We start from the raw sequence: 15,083 nt of genomic DNA on the forward strand, positions 1-15,083 counted from the left end.
GGAACATATCCAAGAGAAATGAAAACGTTCACACAAAATGATTGTTCATAGCAACATGATTGATAATAGCCAAAAAGTAGAAACAGCGCAAATGTCCATCAGCTGATGAATGGATAAACAAAATGTGGTGCATCTATACAATCGAAGGAAACTGATCCATGCCACCACACGGATAAACTTTGAAAATGTTATGCTAAGTGAAAGAAGCCGTCACAAAAACCACACTGTATGATTCTACTTATATGGGATTCCAAAATAGGCAAGTCTGTAGTGACAGAAAGTAGATTAGTGGATGCCAGGTGGTGGGAGTGAGGGGAATTGGGGAGTGGCTGCTAGCAGAGTCTCTTTTGGGGATGATAAAAATAGTGTGTTAGTTGTAGAATTCTGTGAACATACTAAAAACCCTTGAACACTTTTAAAAGGGTGAATTTTATAGCGTGTGAATTATGTCTCAAAAAGCTGTTATAAAAATGGTTTTGGATGAAATTGGTTTATTCTAATTAGGAAAAGAATACTGTTGATTAAAAAGAAGTTTAGGCATATAAAGATGTAAAGAAGGCTAAATGAACCGTACTTCTAACCATTCAGTTTGTATTATTGACACTTTGGTATGTACCTGACAGTATTTTTTAGAGTGCATTTCTAGTTATTAAGGGTAGGAATCAGTAGCCAAATGACAAAAGAAAAATAAATGACCATATTCCTTTTTAGCTTGTATTCTGTATGAAGCAAATGATGCAGTATTTTCAAAATGTATCATCAGTCTTTCATTAGTAGTCAGTTTACACAATTACTGTGTAAAATTAGCTAAATTGGAATTTTTTCATGAGATAAATGGATTCTGGATTTTTTACACCTCAAGGTTGCAGTCAACAGACTAATCTTGAAATATTGCACATAATATGGTCCCTCTGCCTGTAGCTGTTAGGAAGTTCAACAGTCTTCACCTGTTGTGTATCCTGTTTAACCAGACAGTTCACTAACCAAACTGTAACAAACATTTCTAAACACTTGATTTCTGCACCCATCTTGATGCTTGCATCTACACTTTGAGTAGCATTGTTCTAGTATGGAAAACCATGTGACTTAAAAATTACTTTCTCAAAGAATATTTAATTCTGTGGAAAAGTTAATATTCTGTAAAAGTAGGTTAAGTGGTATAAATGATAATCTCAATTTTGTTTAAAAAGACATTTTTTCTAGCTAGAAGAAGGGAAGCTAGAATGGTTATATTGGGGTGCTAGGATGAAAGATGAGTTACTTTACGAACATTAAAATTTTTTTAGTATGTACTTGAAGTACTTTTCTAATGAGAATGTTAAGTTAAACTTTACATATTTACAGTAGGTTCCCTTTAAAGTGACAGTGACAGCAAGATGGCTGGCAGTTAGCAGCTCGACGAAAACCTGTTAGAATTGGTTTGACAGTTGGCAAACAGTTTTAGGTGCACATAATGTGTTAAGACATTGTTTGGCAATGTGAGATTTAAAGATTCATTTACTTTAATTTCTTTTTAATTAGATTCTCTACAGTTGAGACGTTGTTAGAGGGCAGTTCTTGTCCTCCAGAAACCCAGTGTAGTGGGAGAGAGCGTGACAATATGGTGTGCCAAAGGCGGTGATAGAGAGGTGAACAGACCATTCTGTCCTGTAAAACCTTACGATCTTGTTGAAAAAGTGGTGTCTTAAAATCAGTACCAAATGGCAGGCTGTGAAATTATTGTATGGAAGATTCAGGAAAAACTTTTAAGGATAGCACTATTATGAAATTTACCCATATTTTTATCTTTCAGGTTTCAGCACAAAATGAACATAATTAGGGAAAATAAGGATATAGCATGTTTCTACACAACAAAACATTCATGGAGGGGAAAGTAAGTATTTTTGTTGGTTTTACTTTTCTGTGTCTCTATGAAGTATTTTAAATATTACTTTTTAGTGTCTTGAATAGCACTGCACAACTCAGTAATGCCATTCAGCACTTCTCTTCTGAACAGCATTTGTGCATGTTTTAAATGCAAATGCCACATTTGGAATAAATTACTGTCCTGTTTTCTTTTAATATGTCTGGTTTTCTGTCTGTCTTGGGAAGGAATTAGGTGAGAATTAAAAGGAAAATAAACCAGTTATCCACAGACTTGAATGCTATCAGTTAATGATGAGGTTACGTAGCAGTGGAGTGTTAACTTTACAACTTTATCGCGTAAAGATGAGCCTGTGTGTTACCGACACGTTTTCATATCCATTTGATTCTCAGAGAAAATATGCCAATAGTGCATTTTGTAATCTTTCTTTAAGCCTGTAGAGAAATTTAAAAATAGGGTTTGATCTCTTCCTTGGGAGGGGATGGTGACATTTTTCAGTAGCTTGCCTGGTCAGACCAAGGTGTAAATGCTTCTGTTTCCTTTCATAAAATGGATAGTAATTCCTACCCCTCAAATTGATAAAAGGATTAAATGAATTGATATGGAGTATGTGAAGGTTTTGAAATTATACCTCAAATACACTGAGTATTCAATGAATGTCACCTTTTGACTATTATAGAAAAGTTTATTCTGTGGTCATTTTGAGTAATAATCAGTAAAATGAGTGTGACCACATTATTCCAAATCAGGCCTCAGACAGATAAAGCATGACATGTACAAAGCCAATAACTTTAGTTATTCTTTTGTTTTTCCCTCTGGAGGATGAGAAGAGAGGGTGGGGTAGTTCTCATTCTTAACTTTCCATTTTTTAGGTAATAGTGTTGTAACTTCTTAGAATGGTGCAACATCTGAATTCTGTAGTGTTTCTGGTTTGCATTAACAAACTGACTATAATAGTTGAAAGATTTGAGTGTTTAATTTTGTTTCCTTTTAGTAGCTCAGTTATATGAGCTACTTAATTGTTATCCTTGTAGAATACTTGTCTTGAAATTTTTTTCTTCAGTTAATTTCATTGAGCAAAGTTAGAATAGTGGCATATCCAGAGTAGTGTGAGTCTCTTTAGCTCTTTGAATAAGCCTTAAAAAAAGTTGTATATTTAAATGATCTTTATTTTTTCCTCAAGTGTTAAATTGCTCTAATCATCATAATATAGTTTTTGTTTTTTTAATACAGTTATAGCATACTGTTGAATTAATTCAAAAGAACAAACTTACTGTAATACTTTTTGTTTTGTGAGCTTGTTGGTAACTGATCATCTGGAAAAAATTTTTTAATGTTCTTAGTAGTGACGATGACTTAAGACAACCTTTTTTTTTTTCTTTCCTTTTTTGTAATTATTTGGAGCAGAACTATTTCTGTGCTCTGAGCATCAATTTCTTACCTCCATCATTCACACCTTGAAACTTTTTGTTTTGATAACAGCTTTATTGATATAATTTACATAACATAAAACTCTTAAGTGTACAATTCAGTGATTTTTAGTATATTCATAGAGTTTTGAACCATCACCACTATTTTTAGAACACTTTCCTCACCCCCCCCAAAATACTTCTCTAAATATATTAGCAATTCCTCTCCCCTCCCCTCTTCCCTACGTCTGGCAGCCACTAATCTATTTTTTGTACCTGTATTGCTTATTTAGGACATCTCGTATAAATGGATTCATCTCGTATAAATGTGATCTTTAGTGACTGTCTTCTTTCACTTAGCATGTTTTCAAGGTTTATCCATGTTGTAGCATGTGTCAGTACTTCATTTCTTTTTATTGCCAAGTTTATTGTATGGATATGCCACATTTTGTTTATCCATTCATCAGTTGATGGACATTTACAGTCTACTTTTTCACTATTAAGAATAGAATAGTGCTACTGTAACGCATACAAGGTGATGGGTGATTCTGTGTTTCCAGTTCTCTCGGGTATATACCTGGGAGTGGAATTGATGGTATTGGGTTGGCCAAAAGGTTTGTTCAGGTTTTTCTGTAACAATGTATAAAAACCCGAATGAACTTTTTGGCCAACCCAATATATGAAGTTATATAGAATTATATGGTAACTCTATCTTTAACATTTTGAGGTATAGCCAAACTGTTTTCCAAAGTGGCTGCAGCATTTTATAATACTACCATCAGTGTGTGAGGATTCCAATTTCTCCACGTCCTTACCAGTGCTTATAATTGTCTGTCTTTTCATTTTAGTCATCCTAGTGCGTATGAAGTGGTATCTCATTGTGGTTTTGAGTTGCATTTCCCTAATGACTAAGATGTTGAGGATCTTTTCATGTGCTTATTGGCCATTTGCACATTTTCATGTGCTTATTGGTATATTTCATGAAATATTTGTTCAAGTCATTTACCCATTTTTTAATTGGATTATTTATCCTTTTGTTGTTGAATTGCATAAGTTCTTTATGTATTATGAATACAAGTCCGTTATAGAGAGATGATTTGCAACCCTGCTGTTTGGTGGGTTGTCTTTTTACTTTCTTAATGGTATGCTTTGAAGCCCAAAGTTTTTAATTTTGATGAAGTCCAGTTATCTATTTTTTTCTATTCCTGTTTGTGCTTTATATCTAAGAAGCCATTACCTAATCCAAGGTCTTAAGGATTTATTCCTATGTTTTCTGATAAGAGTTTTATAGTTTTGATTTGGGATTAATTTTTGTGTATAGTAGGAACTAGGCATCCAGCTGTATTCTTTTGCTTGTGGATATCTAGCTGTCCCAGCACCATTTGTTGAAAAAACTATTCTTTCCCCATTGAACTGTTTTGACAACCTTCTCAAAAATAAATTGACCATAAATGTGAAGGTTTATTCCTGAACTCTCAATTCTATTCTGTTGATCTATATGCCTTGCCTACCCTTATGCCAGAACCATATTGTATTTTTTTTTTTTTTTTAACTCTTCTGGCCGTGTCACATGGTTTGTGGGATCTTAGTTCCCTAACCAGGGATTAAACCTGGGTCCACGGCAGTGACAGTGCTGAGTCCTAAGCATTGGACTGCCACGGAATTCCCAGAATCATACTGTCTTAATTACTGTAGCTTTGTATTAGGTTTTGAAACTAGAAAGTTTCAGGTTCCAACTTTGTTTATTTTCAAGTTATGTTGGCTTTTCAGGGTCTCTTGTATTTCTGTATGAGTCTTAGAGTCAGTAGTCAGTTTTACAAAAAAGGCAGCTGGGATTTTGATAGGGATTGCATCCAATCTATAGATCAATTAGGGGAGCATTGCCACCTTGATCCACGAACATGGCCCGTCGTAACATTGAAATCTTTTAAAATTTCTTTCAGTGGTATTTTGTTGCTTTCAGTGTACACACCTTGAAACTTTTAACAACTTCTCCAAAGGTACTACATTTTCCAGATAATGAGTTATTTCATTAGGTTACATACATTTTTATGTGGCATTGAATCTTTTATTATATTACCTATTTTATGTAGCCAGTTCTAATCTAAATTGAAAGTATTTCTCATTGGTCTTATGAAAAAAATTAATGGTCAACATTAAAAATTTTCTGTTGTTTCAGAGTTGCTATTTGAACCCTCTCTCTAGAAACATATCTATATACAGCAAATTTTGCATGTGATTTTGGGGCTTTAGGGCCTCAGTTTTAAGAGATTCCAACTCAACCTCGACGTTTCATAAAAATGTTATTGATAGTGACAGTAAAGATGGACAAATATTTTTCTTAATATACCTAAATTAAAGATAAACTCTCCAGATATTTCCCTTGGGGATATTCATGTGACTTATTTCATTTTACCTTTGCAGTAGTTTTCATACGTTTACTTTGTAGACACCACTTATGTTTTTAATGATTAAGGTCTGTTCACCCCTTGGCTGGCAAAGTAGCCTTTCTTTTCTTTTCTTCTTTAGTATGTATGTGTGTATGCATGCATGCATGTATGTATGTATGTATGTATGTCTAGCTGTGTTGGGTCTTCCTTTCTGCTCATGGGCTTTCTCTAGTTGTGGAGAGCCGGGGCTGCTCTTCGTTGTGGTACGTGGGCTTCTCACTGTGGTGGCTTCTCTGGTTGCAGAGCACAGGCTCTAGACACGAGGGCTTCAGGGGCTTCAGTAGTTGCAGCACGCGGGCTCAGTAGTTGTAGCTCGCAGGCTCTAGAGCACAGGCTCAGTAGTTGTGGCGCTTGGGCTTAGTTGCTCCGCGGCATGTGGGATCTTCCTGCCAGGACTTGAACTTGTGTCCCCTATATTGGCAGGCGGGTTCTTAACCACTGCACCACCAGGGAGGTTCCAAAGTAGGCTTTCTGCTATGCTTGTCATTTTACCACTTGTAAAGTACACAGTTAAATTACATCTTTCTTCTGGAAAGAGCAGGAAGGGAGAGAAGATTTCAGTGGTAAAAAGCACTTTTCTTTCATGAAAGAAGTTTTCTTTTTGACGTGGAAAGTCATTTCTAAAAGGAGGGAAGATGCATACATTTCAGTTAAAGCAGAAATGCAGATTCACTATGGAAAACTTAACAATATTGTTGAAAACTAGGTACTTAATTTTTTTCTGGATGGAAATTACATGTAAAATCTACCTGTGGATCACTTTAATATTTGCATACATTAATTGTAGCAAATGCTCTGAATTTAAAAGTAGCATTTTAGTATCTAAACAGGGTTTTAACTTCAGTACATTGGGATAGATCATAATCAGTCTATGAAATTCATTGGCAGATGCCCACTACATTCATAGACAGTCTCTGTAATGACTAGATACGGGAAATTGAAAGAAGAGTTGAGGGAAAGGGAAGCTAGTGAATTTCTGATTCCTTTCTTATAGGTAGCAATAGAATCCTGCAAGAGAAGAGAGACTCTTTTCTTTAGCTACCTGGCATTTACACACCTCACCAACTCTGATAACTCTGGGAATCCTGAGGGGATTTTCCCTTGCTTTGTTGAGTTTAGCCCTTGACCCTGCCAGCCTCTAAACCTCACGAGTCCATCCTGAATTCTCTTTGTGTTTTCTTTGTACATTTCTTTTTGTGCTTATTATCAGGCAGTCTGGTGCTTGAATATCTTTCACCCAGAAATGCAAATAGGATAACATCTGCTTATAGGAATTTTATTTTTTACACACAATGCTCTATTAAAAGCTAGTTTTAGGAGCAGAGTCCTTTCAACAAATGATACTTGAACACCTGGACATCTGTTTGCAAAAAAACAGATCTAGGTATAGATTCTACATCCTTCACAAAATTAACTCAAAAGTGGATCACAGACCTGAATGTGAAGTGCAAAATTGTAAAACTCCTAGAAGAAGATAACATGAGAGAAAATCTAGATGACCTTAGGTTTGGTGATGACTTTTTAGATACAACACCAAAGGCATTAGCTATGAAAAAATGAATTGATGAGTTGGATTACGTTAAAGTTGAAAACTTCTGTTTGTGAAAGACACTATCAAAAGAATGTAAAGATAAGCTGGGAGAAAATATTTGCAAAAGACATTTTATAAAGGACTATTATACAAAGAACCCTTAAAACTCAACAATAAGACAAACAACTCGATTAAAAAATGAGCCAACAGAGACCTCACCAAAGAAAATATACAGGGAACTCCCTGGCAGATGGTTAGGACTGCATACTTCTACTGCAGGGGGCATGGGTTCAATCTCTGGTTGGGGAACTAAGATCCCACATGGCGGTGCGGCACAGCCAAAAAAAAAGAAAAGAAAAAGTATATATACAGATGGCAATTCAGGGAAATGCATGCATATATAGAGATACCACTACACATCTATTTGGAATGGCCAAAATGCTAGTGGGGATGTGAAGCAACAGGAACTCTCATTTATTGCTGGTGGAAATGCAAAATGGTATAGCTGCTTTGGAAGACAGTTTGGTGGTTTCTTACAACACTCAACGTTCTCTTACCATATGAGCCAGCAGTTACACCCAATTTACCCAAAGGACTTGAAAACTGGTATCCGCACAGAAACCTGCACACAGATGTTTATAGCAGCTTTATTCATAATTACTGAAACTTGAAAACAACCAAGATGTCTTTCAGTAGGTGAATGAGTAAATAAACTGTAGTACATGCAGACAATGAATATTATTCAGCATTAAAAAGAAATGAACCATCAAGTCATGAAAAGACATGAAGGAAACTTAAATGCATAATAATACTAAGTGAAAGAAGCCAATCTGAAAAGGCTATGTGCTGTGTGATTCCAACTACAGTATATGACATTGTGGAAAAGACAAAACTTTGGAGATCGTGAAAAGATCGTGGCTAGCAAGGTTTAGCAGGGAGGGAAGGATGAATAGGCAGAGCTCAGAGGATTTTTAGGACAGTGAAACTACTCTATGCTACTGTAATGGTGGATACATGTCGTTATACTTTTGTCCAAACCATAGAACGAAAGACACCAAGAGGGAACTCTGATGTAAACTGTGGGCTTTGTTGGTTAATGATGTGTCAGTGTAGGTTCATCAGTTGTAACAAATCGATCACCCTGGTGGGGCTTGTTGATAATGGGGAAGGCGTGCATGGGTGAGGACAGGGAGTATATGGGAAATCCTTGTACCTTCTGCTTAATATTACTGTGAACCTAAAACTGCTCTAAAAAAATAAAGTCTGTTTAAAAGAAAGCTCCATCTGAGCTGGAAAAAATATGGACGCTGAATCACAGAATTTAAGTCCTCAAAATACTACGTTTCATGGGATGCCCTTTACGTAGAAGTGGGACATTTTCTCACTGAGTTACTGCAGAATGTTTCCTGTACATTCCTTTTTTCTCTTTTCTGAGGAATACAACTTATGATGTAAATGAGCCCTCTCAGGTGAGCCTCATCTTTCAAGTGGAGTTTGAGCAGAATCAGGGTATCCTGGTAATATAATGAGATAAATGATCCATTAATTTTGTTCTGTATTTTAAATATGAAGTCATGGATACTTGAAACATAATGATACTAATAATAATTAGTTCAGTGACTAGTGGAGTGTTGAACCGCCCCTCCCCCCCATTATTCAGTCAACAGAATAAGAGCAATAAGAATAACATTTATCAATTATAAACAGTGACAGGCGCTTTACGTGGATTATTTAATTCTCACATTATGAGCTAGGCATGCATATTATCCATATCTTTCAGATGGGGAAACGGAAGCTTGGAGAGGTTAAGCAAGTTATCACAGGATACATAGTAAGTGAATAGTTTTTGCTATTCTAGAGGAGAGAGGCATGGGGAACTCTTAGAAGAAAGGAAAGGGAAGAAAGGGGAATGGAATGGAATTCTCCTAAGAATTTTCTTATAGCTCTCTTCTTAGGAATGCTTTAGAGCTCTGTATGCATCTGAAAGATAGCTCTGAGTTTACCAGTCATGACAGTACTTTGGGCCTAACAGGCACCTCACTCCAGCATCCTTTTGCTGCAGGATCTGGATCGCGTTCTCTCCAGTATGGTAGCCACTAATCATTCATGGCTATTTAAGTTTAAATAAAATTTAAAATTCAGTTGCTCACTAGCCACATTTCAGGTGCTCATTAGAGCTACCTAATTCAACAATGTAGATACAGAACGTTTCCATCATTTTGGAAAGTTCTTTTGCACAGCACTAATCAGGATGAAAAAGTTACATGAGAAAAATGTTAGAAATTAGAAAGGGCTTTGTTGTGTGTGGAGGAGATTAGTATAGAATTGAAAAGGATGTTTTTGTTTTTGTTTTGTTTTTTTTTTAAGCATTTTTATTTTTATTTTATTTTGGCACACGGGCTTAGTTGCTCCGCGGCATGTGGGATCTTCCTGGAGCTGGGATCGAACCCGTGACCTCTGCATTGGCAGGCGGATTCTTAACCACTGCGCCACCTAGGAAGCCCGGATGTTTTCTTAACTGAGATCCTTTAAGATTTTGAATATTACAGCATCAGTTGACATTTGGAACATTTCAGGCATTTAATTCTTATCTTTTTGCTTCCAGAGTGAAATAAATAAATTCTATAGTTTTATTTCGGGATTATAAAAATTGTCATGTTTGAAATGAACTCATTTACAAAACAGAAGTAGAGTCAAAGATGTAGAAAACAAGCTTATGTTTACCAGGGGTTGAGGAGAGGAGGGATAAATTGGGAGATTGGGATTGACATATACACACTACTATATATAAAATATCTAACTAATAAGGACCTGCTGTATAGTACAGGGAATTCTACTCAATACTCTATAATGGCCTATATGTGAAAAGAATCTTTAAAAAAGTGGATATCTGTTTATATATATAACTGATTCACCTTACTGTACACCTGTAACTAACACAACATTGTAAATCAACTATACTTCAATAAAAATTTAAAAAATAAAAATAAAAATTGGCATGTTTGACTCAAGATGATTCTAAAAGTTATAATTTGTGAATTCACATTTCTGTCATACATTTGATTTCATTGTGCAATCTTCTAAGACAAATATTGCTTTAATAAGATTTTCTTTGTTTTTCTTTGTCCCCATTAATTGATTAAGCCTCTGAAGTTTTGAGGCTTTTTTGCTGTTTAGATAAATCCTCATCCACTTCACCAATCCCTCAACTTCTCCCTACTTTAGAAAGCAGCAGATGGATGTTTTTATGTTAAAAGAAAAGGCTCTCATTCTTTAGTTTAGACATATGAAATTAGGGGGAAAAACTGTAATATAGCAATATGGTAGAGATTAATAAAATCTACAGTTTTTCCCCCAAATGGAAATTTTGTCATTTTTATTATATAATATACTGGTTAGAAAAAAATAAAAGGAAAATTAAAATGTGAAAGAGTTCTCTTAATCTTAATGGGAATACAGATAGTGGCTGTTGGTTTAAGGTAATTTATGCCTTTTTACTGTATTAGTAGTTTAAAGCAGAAAAACACAGTCTTTTCCATACATATAAAAAAGGCTCCTGATTGTGTTTAACATCCATTTTTGATCATTTAACGATCTCTTACTAAAATACAAATAGATATCTCAATAAATATGATCAGTTATATTAATACATTTTTCTAATATTCAGCTGTTTTCCTAAAATGAATGTCTTTGGTCATGGTGTATTACTATTAATAGGCCATTTGATTCTGTTGATACTATTTATTTAAAACTAGATTGGTGTATTTTTTTTCTTTTTTGTGTTGTCTTAGCAGATTTTAGTATCACTGAAAGAACTGAGAAGCTGTTCTTAGTCTGTTTCCTGGAACAATTTAAGCAGCATAGGATTTATGTGTTCCTTTAAGATTTCATCTCCTTGTTTGAGCCTTGGTACTTTCGTAGGGTGTAATTGTTTGCAGCTCTCTTAAATTCGTCTGTGTAGGGGTTGATTTATTCTTAATTTTCAAATTTATCAGCGTAGACTTACGCACATGTGTTTTTTTCTTTTGTGTGTGTGGTTGTAGATTCTTTTATTCTTAATTTTGTGTTTGTATTTTCTTAGACCTATTTTATTTCCAAAGAGCTAATTCTTCAGTTTTAAATAAGTTTTTCTAGTTCAGTTTCCACTTTTGGCATTATGAATTCCTTTCTCTCCTGAAGGATTACTGATAACCCAAATGGTTTTTCTCCTTCAGCTATGTTGCTTTAAGTGAAGGAAGTGAAGTGAGAAGTGAAAATTGCTTGTCTGGTGTAGGCTTCCTACTTCTATAAAATTGCAACACTTAAATGAAATAGGTAGTTGCTTAAATAGAAATCATTAAGATTCCAGAATTGGAGTGTGACAGACCAGTTGTAGGTCATAACTTTTCCTTCATTTGCATGACGGTCTTGTTGAAAGGATATTTTGAAAGAATTAGTAGTGTACTGTTTTTGTTTTTGTTTTTTAATAAAATTTTCCCATTTAGAATCTTCTGGCATCCTCTGGCAGTGATTTGCTAATTTCACGTATACTAACAACACAAGATTGCTTGCATAGGTTTACTCTCTACTTAAGGATCTTATTGTTTCACAGCAAAATGAGTGATGGTGGATCTTAATACCAGTAGCAATTCAGAACATTAAAAATGTGAGAATATAAAATGAAGCTATATTTAGTCACATTAATCAATTAACACATTTCTGTTTATTTATTGAAATGTTCCTTTTGTGTTATATGTATTTTCTTATAAAATGTTTCTTTTATTTAAAACTAAACTTAAGTACTTCCTTTATAGGTATAAGCGTGTCTTTTCAGTTGGAACCCATGCGATTACTACATATAATCCCAATACCTTAGAAGTAACAAATCAGGTAATTGTTAGAAGCTATTAGCTGTTTGAACTCCATTTGAATTTTAAAAGCCAAGTTAAAACCTGACCCATGACTCCCTGGCCTGACAGTACTTTAGGGTAGAAATGTCAAATCTGAAAAAGATTAATATGCTTGTATAATGCTCAGTGCTCAGGACCAGACTTAAATAAAGGGGGCATGTGCATGCTTATTTCTAGGCTCTAAGGGGCATAACATTGTAATATGTTACTATTGATTATAGCTGTCTTTTAAATGTAAAATTTGTAAATTCTTTATCATTTTAAAGGCAATATTGTTACTGTGATAAGGCATACATAAGTCAAGTGCAGTGGTTGGAAAATATTTGTCATGAAAGTAAGGTTACTGTTTATAAAGGCAAGATTAATCTGAATAATAGATAAGTAAACATTTAAATATCTTCTAGTTTAATTCTAAATTAGGCATGTTTTACAGATTCCTCTTTTTGTTGCTGTTTTTAACAGATTTGTAGGTAATCATAAAATATTATTGCCCAGTTCTTTCACATCTATTTTAATTGCTTTGGGTTAATGTCATCAATCAATGAAACTGGAAAATGGCTAGGACTTTTTTTATTGTTGTTTCTAATGACTGAAAACTTTTAAAAGTTTGTTTTATAGAATTACTGTAAGACAGAACCGTTTCTAGACCTCAGTACTGTTTTGTAAAATTTTCTCATTTAATCAGTGATTGTGAAATTAAAGTAGTAAAAATAAGTGTTGCCTTTCACCATAGTATAGCACCAGTTGAAAGAATTCCTTTCTTTTTGATAGTGGCCTTATGGAGACATTTGCAGCATCAGCCCTGTTGGAAAAGGACAAGGAACAGAGTTCAACCTCACATTTCGTAAAGGCAGCGGAAAAAAGTCAGAAACATTAAAATTTTCTACAGAGCACAGGACAGAACTTCTTACAGAAGCATTGGTACAAACCGTTTCATGTTAAAACACTAAATTTCTCTCTTCTGTTTATTAATGAAACAGTTACATTAAACTACAGATATTAATGTTCTGAGCCCCTGTTCCCGCTCTGCTTATTTTTTCTTATTGACCTGTTGAAACGTTCACTTTTTTCTTACTGACAGGCTGAATAATCATTTATATTTGATGCTTTTTGTCTTTTTAAATGGATTATACAGAACAAAGGAGTTATATGTTTAATTAATCTATCCTGTTTTTCATTAAAATTTCACACTTTTTATTGAATATCCTTAAACTACAACTTTAATAACATTTTTAAATGTCAGGGTTACCAAGTTGGGATTTTACTTACTTTGGATAGAAAGTACTGAACTCTGAGTCCTTCTTACCAGTCTGTTGTTATAAACTATGTTTATATCTTTTCTTTCAGAGATTTAGAACTGATTTTTCAGAAGGAAAAATCACAGGAAGGGCAAGTATTTAACATTTATTACTATTTTTATTTTTTCAAATGTTGTGCTTTAGAAAATCCTTCCATGAGCTGTGTGTCCCCTTTATGGCAAAGCTAAAGGGGAAAAAACTGAAACATAATTTTAATGTCTCTTGATATCATGTGATAGAGAGATGAATGTAATTTAACAACGAAACTCAAATATGAGCAATTAGATGTATGACTGTTAATGCTGATAGTTTGGGAAAAATCTTCAGGCAGAACTAAGTATGAAAAACAGTGCTTCATTCAGCAAGTCTTTATTCAGTATTCTAAGCAGCAATGGAAGCTTCACACTGCTGATAATATTTGTTAGACCGTGCAGTAGTTGTTTGGTGTAGGAGATTCCTATTTCAGAAGTAATAAAGTTTTAAGAAAGCTTATGCATTGAAACTGTCTGATTACATGTCCTTGTACTGGATCTGGCTAATAATGAAGCTTTGCATGGTGCACTGATAGCTTTCAAGAAGTCCTAGTCATGTTACAACAGCACTAAATCAGTCTTCTGGGGAGGGGAAGTGGGCGTTGATGCTTTTTTCACTCCCTTGAAATGGGAGGGCGCAGAGTAATGTGTAAACTTATAGCACTGTCCAGAACTCTAGCTTCTGGCAAAAGGCAGGATCTGAATTCTGATATGCTGGTAGCACCATTCGCCTGTTTTTTAAAAAGTCCGCATCCTTTTTGTGGATGTTCTATTCCTTGTTTTAGTATCCCAGAAGCCTCACTGATCTCAACTCAAGCAATTGACTGGTTGCCCAGGAAGCCTTTAAAATAGCTTAATGGCATTTGGTGAGCTGCTTGTTTCTTATACATGATGAGCCACAATTGCAGTTCTATGTCATAATTTGATATGCTTATTTTAATTATTTTATATTAGTGCATGAGTTTTCTGTATATCTCATCTGTTTGGAAAACAACTGCTTCCAAAAGCATACTTACAGATTTTGTTAATAAGCTTCCCTTTATATCCCTTAACTTCAGCAACTTAATACTTTTCAAAATTTTGTGGTGGAAACAGTATCCCTAGAAGATTGCCTGAAGGACAGCAGTTTTATATAAGTTGAATTTGGCCTCAGGCCTCCCATTGCCCCTAGATATACTCTAAATCAGGGTCTCTCAAGACTGTCTTGGCGTCCACAATCCTGAAGGACAATGATTTGTTTCCCTTGGCAAATCTCATCAATTGACAGTTGATTATCAGCTGGAGAAATGGAGAATATCCTGAGGAGTGGGCTAGGGGCATGTAAACCAGCTTAGTTGGGAAAAGCACCACTTTTGTGGCCTCCTTTCTACCCCCACTTCTGCTGGAAAGGTGTGGCTCTGCTCCATCCTTTAGTGCAGAATCAAGGCTCTAAATATATTCTTGGGTTAATGCAGGCCCTTTTGTCTTTCTGCAGAATTCCTTTTATAAAACCGTAATGTGCACGATGCCATAGATCAGTAATGCTGAGGGGATTGATGTGGTGTGATCCTATAAAGCTCATTGCTGGGTTTAGTGTAGGGGTGTTAGCGGAGCTGTGTATTATCTAATGC

General features: G+C 35.0%; 1 protein-coding gene across 1 annotated transcript in view; it reads left to right on the forward strand.

The window, feature by feature from the left end:
* The window catches only part of DNAJC13 (DnaJ heat shock protein family (Hsp40) member C13), a 108,890-nt gene that overhangs the window by 15,546 nt on the left and 78,261 nt on the right, over nt 1-15,083 (forward strand). Inside the window, exons 2-5 of the mRNA XM_057738611.1 lie at nt 1,793-1,873; nt 12,048-12,123; nt 12,915-13,064; nt 13,491-13,532. Coding sequence (XP_057594594.1) covers nt 1,806-1,873; nt 12,048-12,123; nt 12,915-13,064; nt 13,491-13,532 — 336 coding nt within the window. The 5' untranslated portion in view covers nt 1,793-1,805. The remainder of the gene's footprint in view (nt 1-1,792; nt 1,874-12,047; nt 12,124-12,914; nt 13,065-13,490; nt 13,533-15,083) is intronic.

The sequence above is a fragment of the Hippopotamus amphibius genome, chromosome 6 (genome assembly GCF_030028045.1).
Source record: "Hippopotamus amphibius kiboko isolate mHipAmp2 chromosome 6, mHipAmp2.hap2, whole genome shotgun sequence".
Classification (NCBI taxonomy): domain Eukaryota; kingdom Metazoa; phylum Chordata; class Mammalia; order Artiodactyla; family Hippopotamidae; genus Hippopotamus; species Hippopotamus amphibius.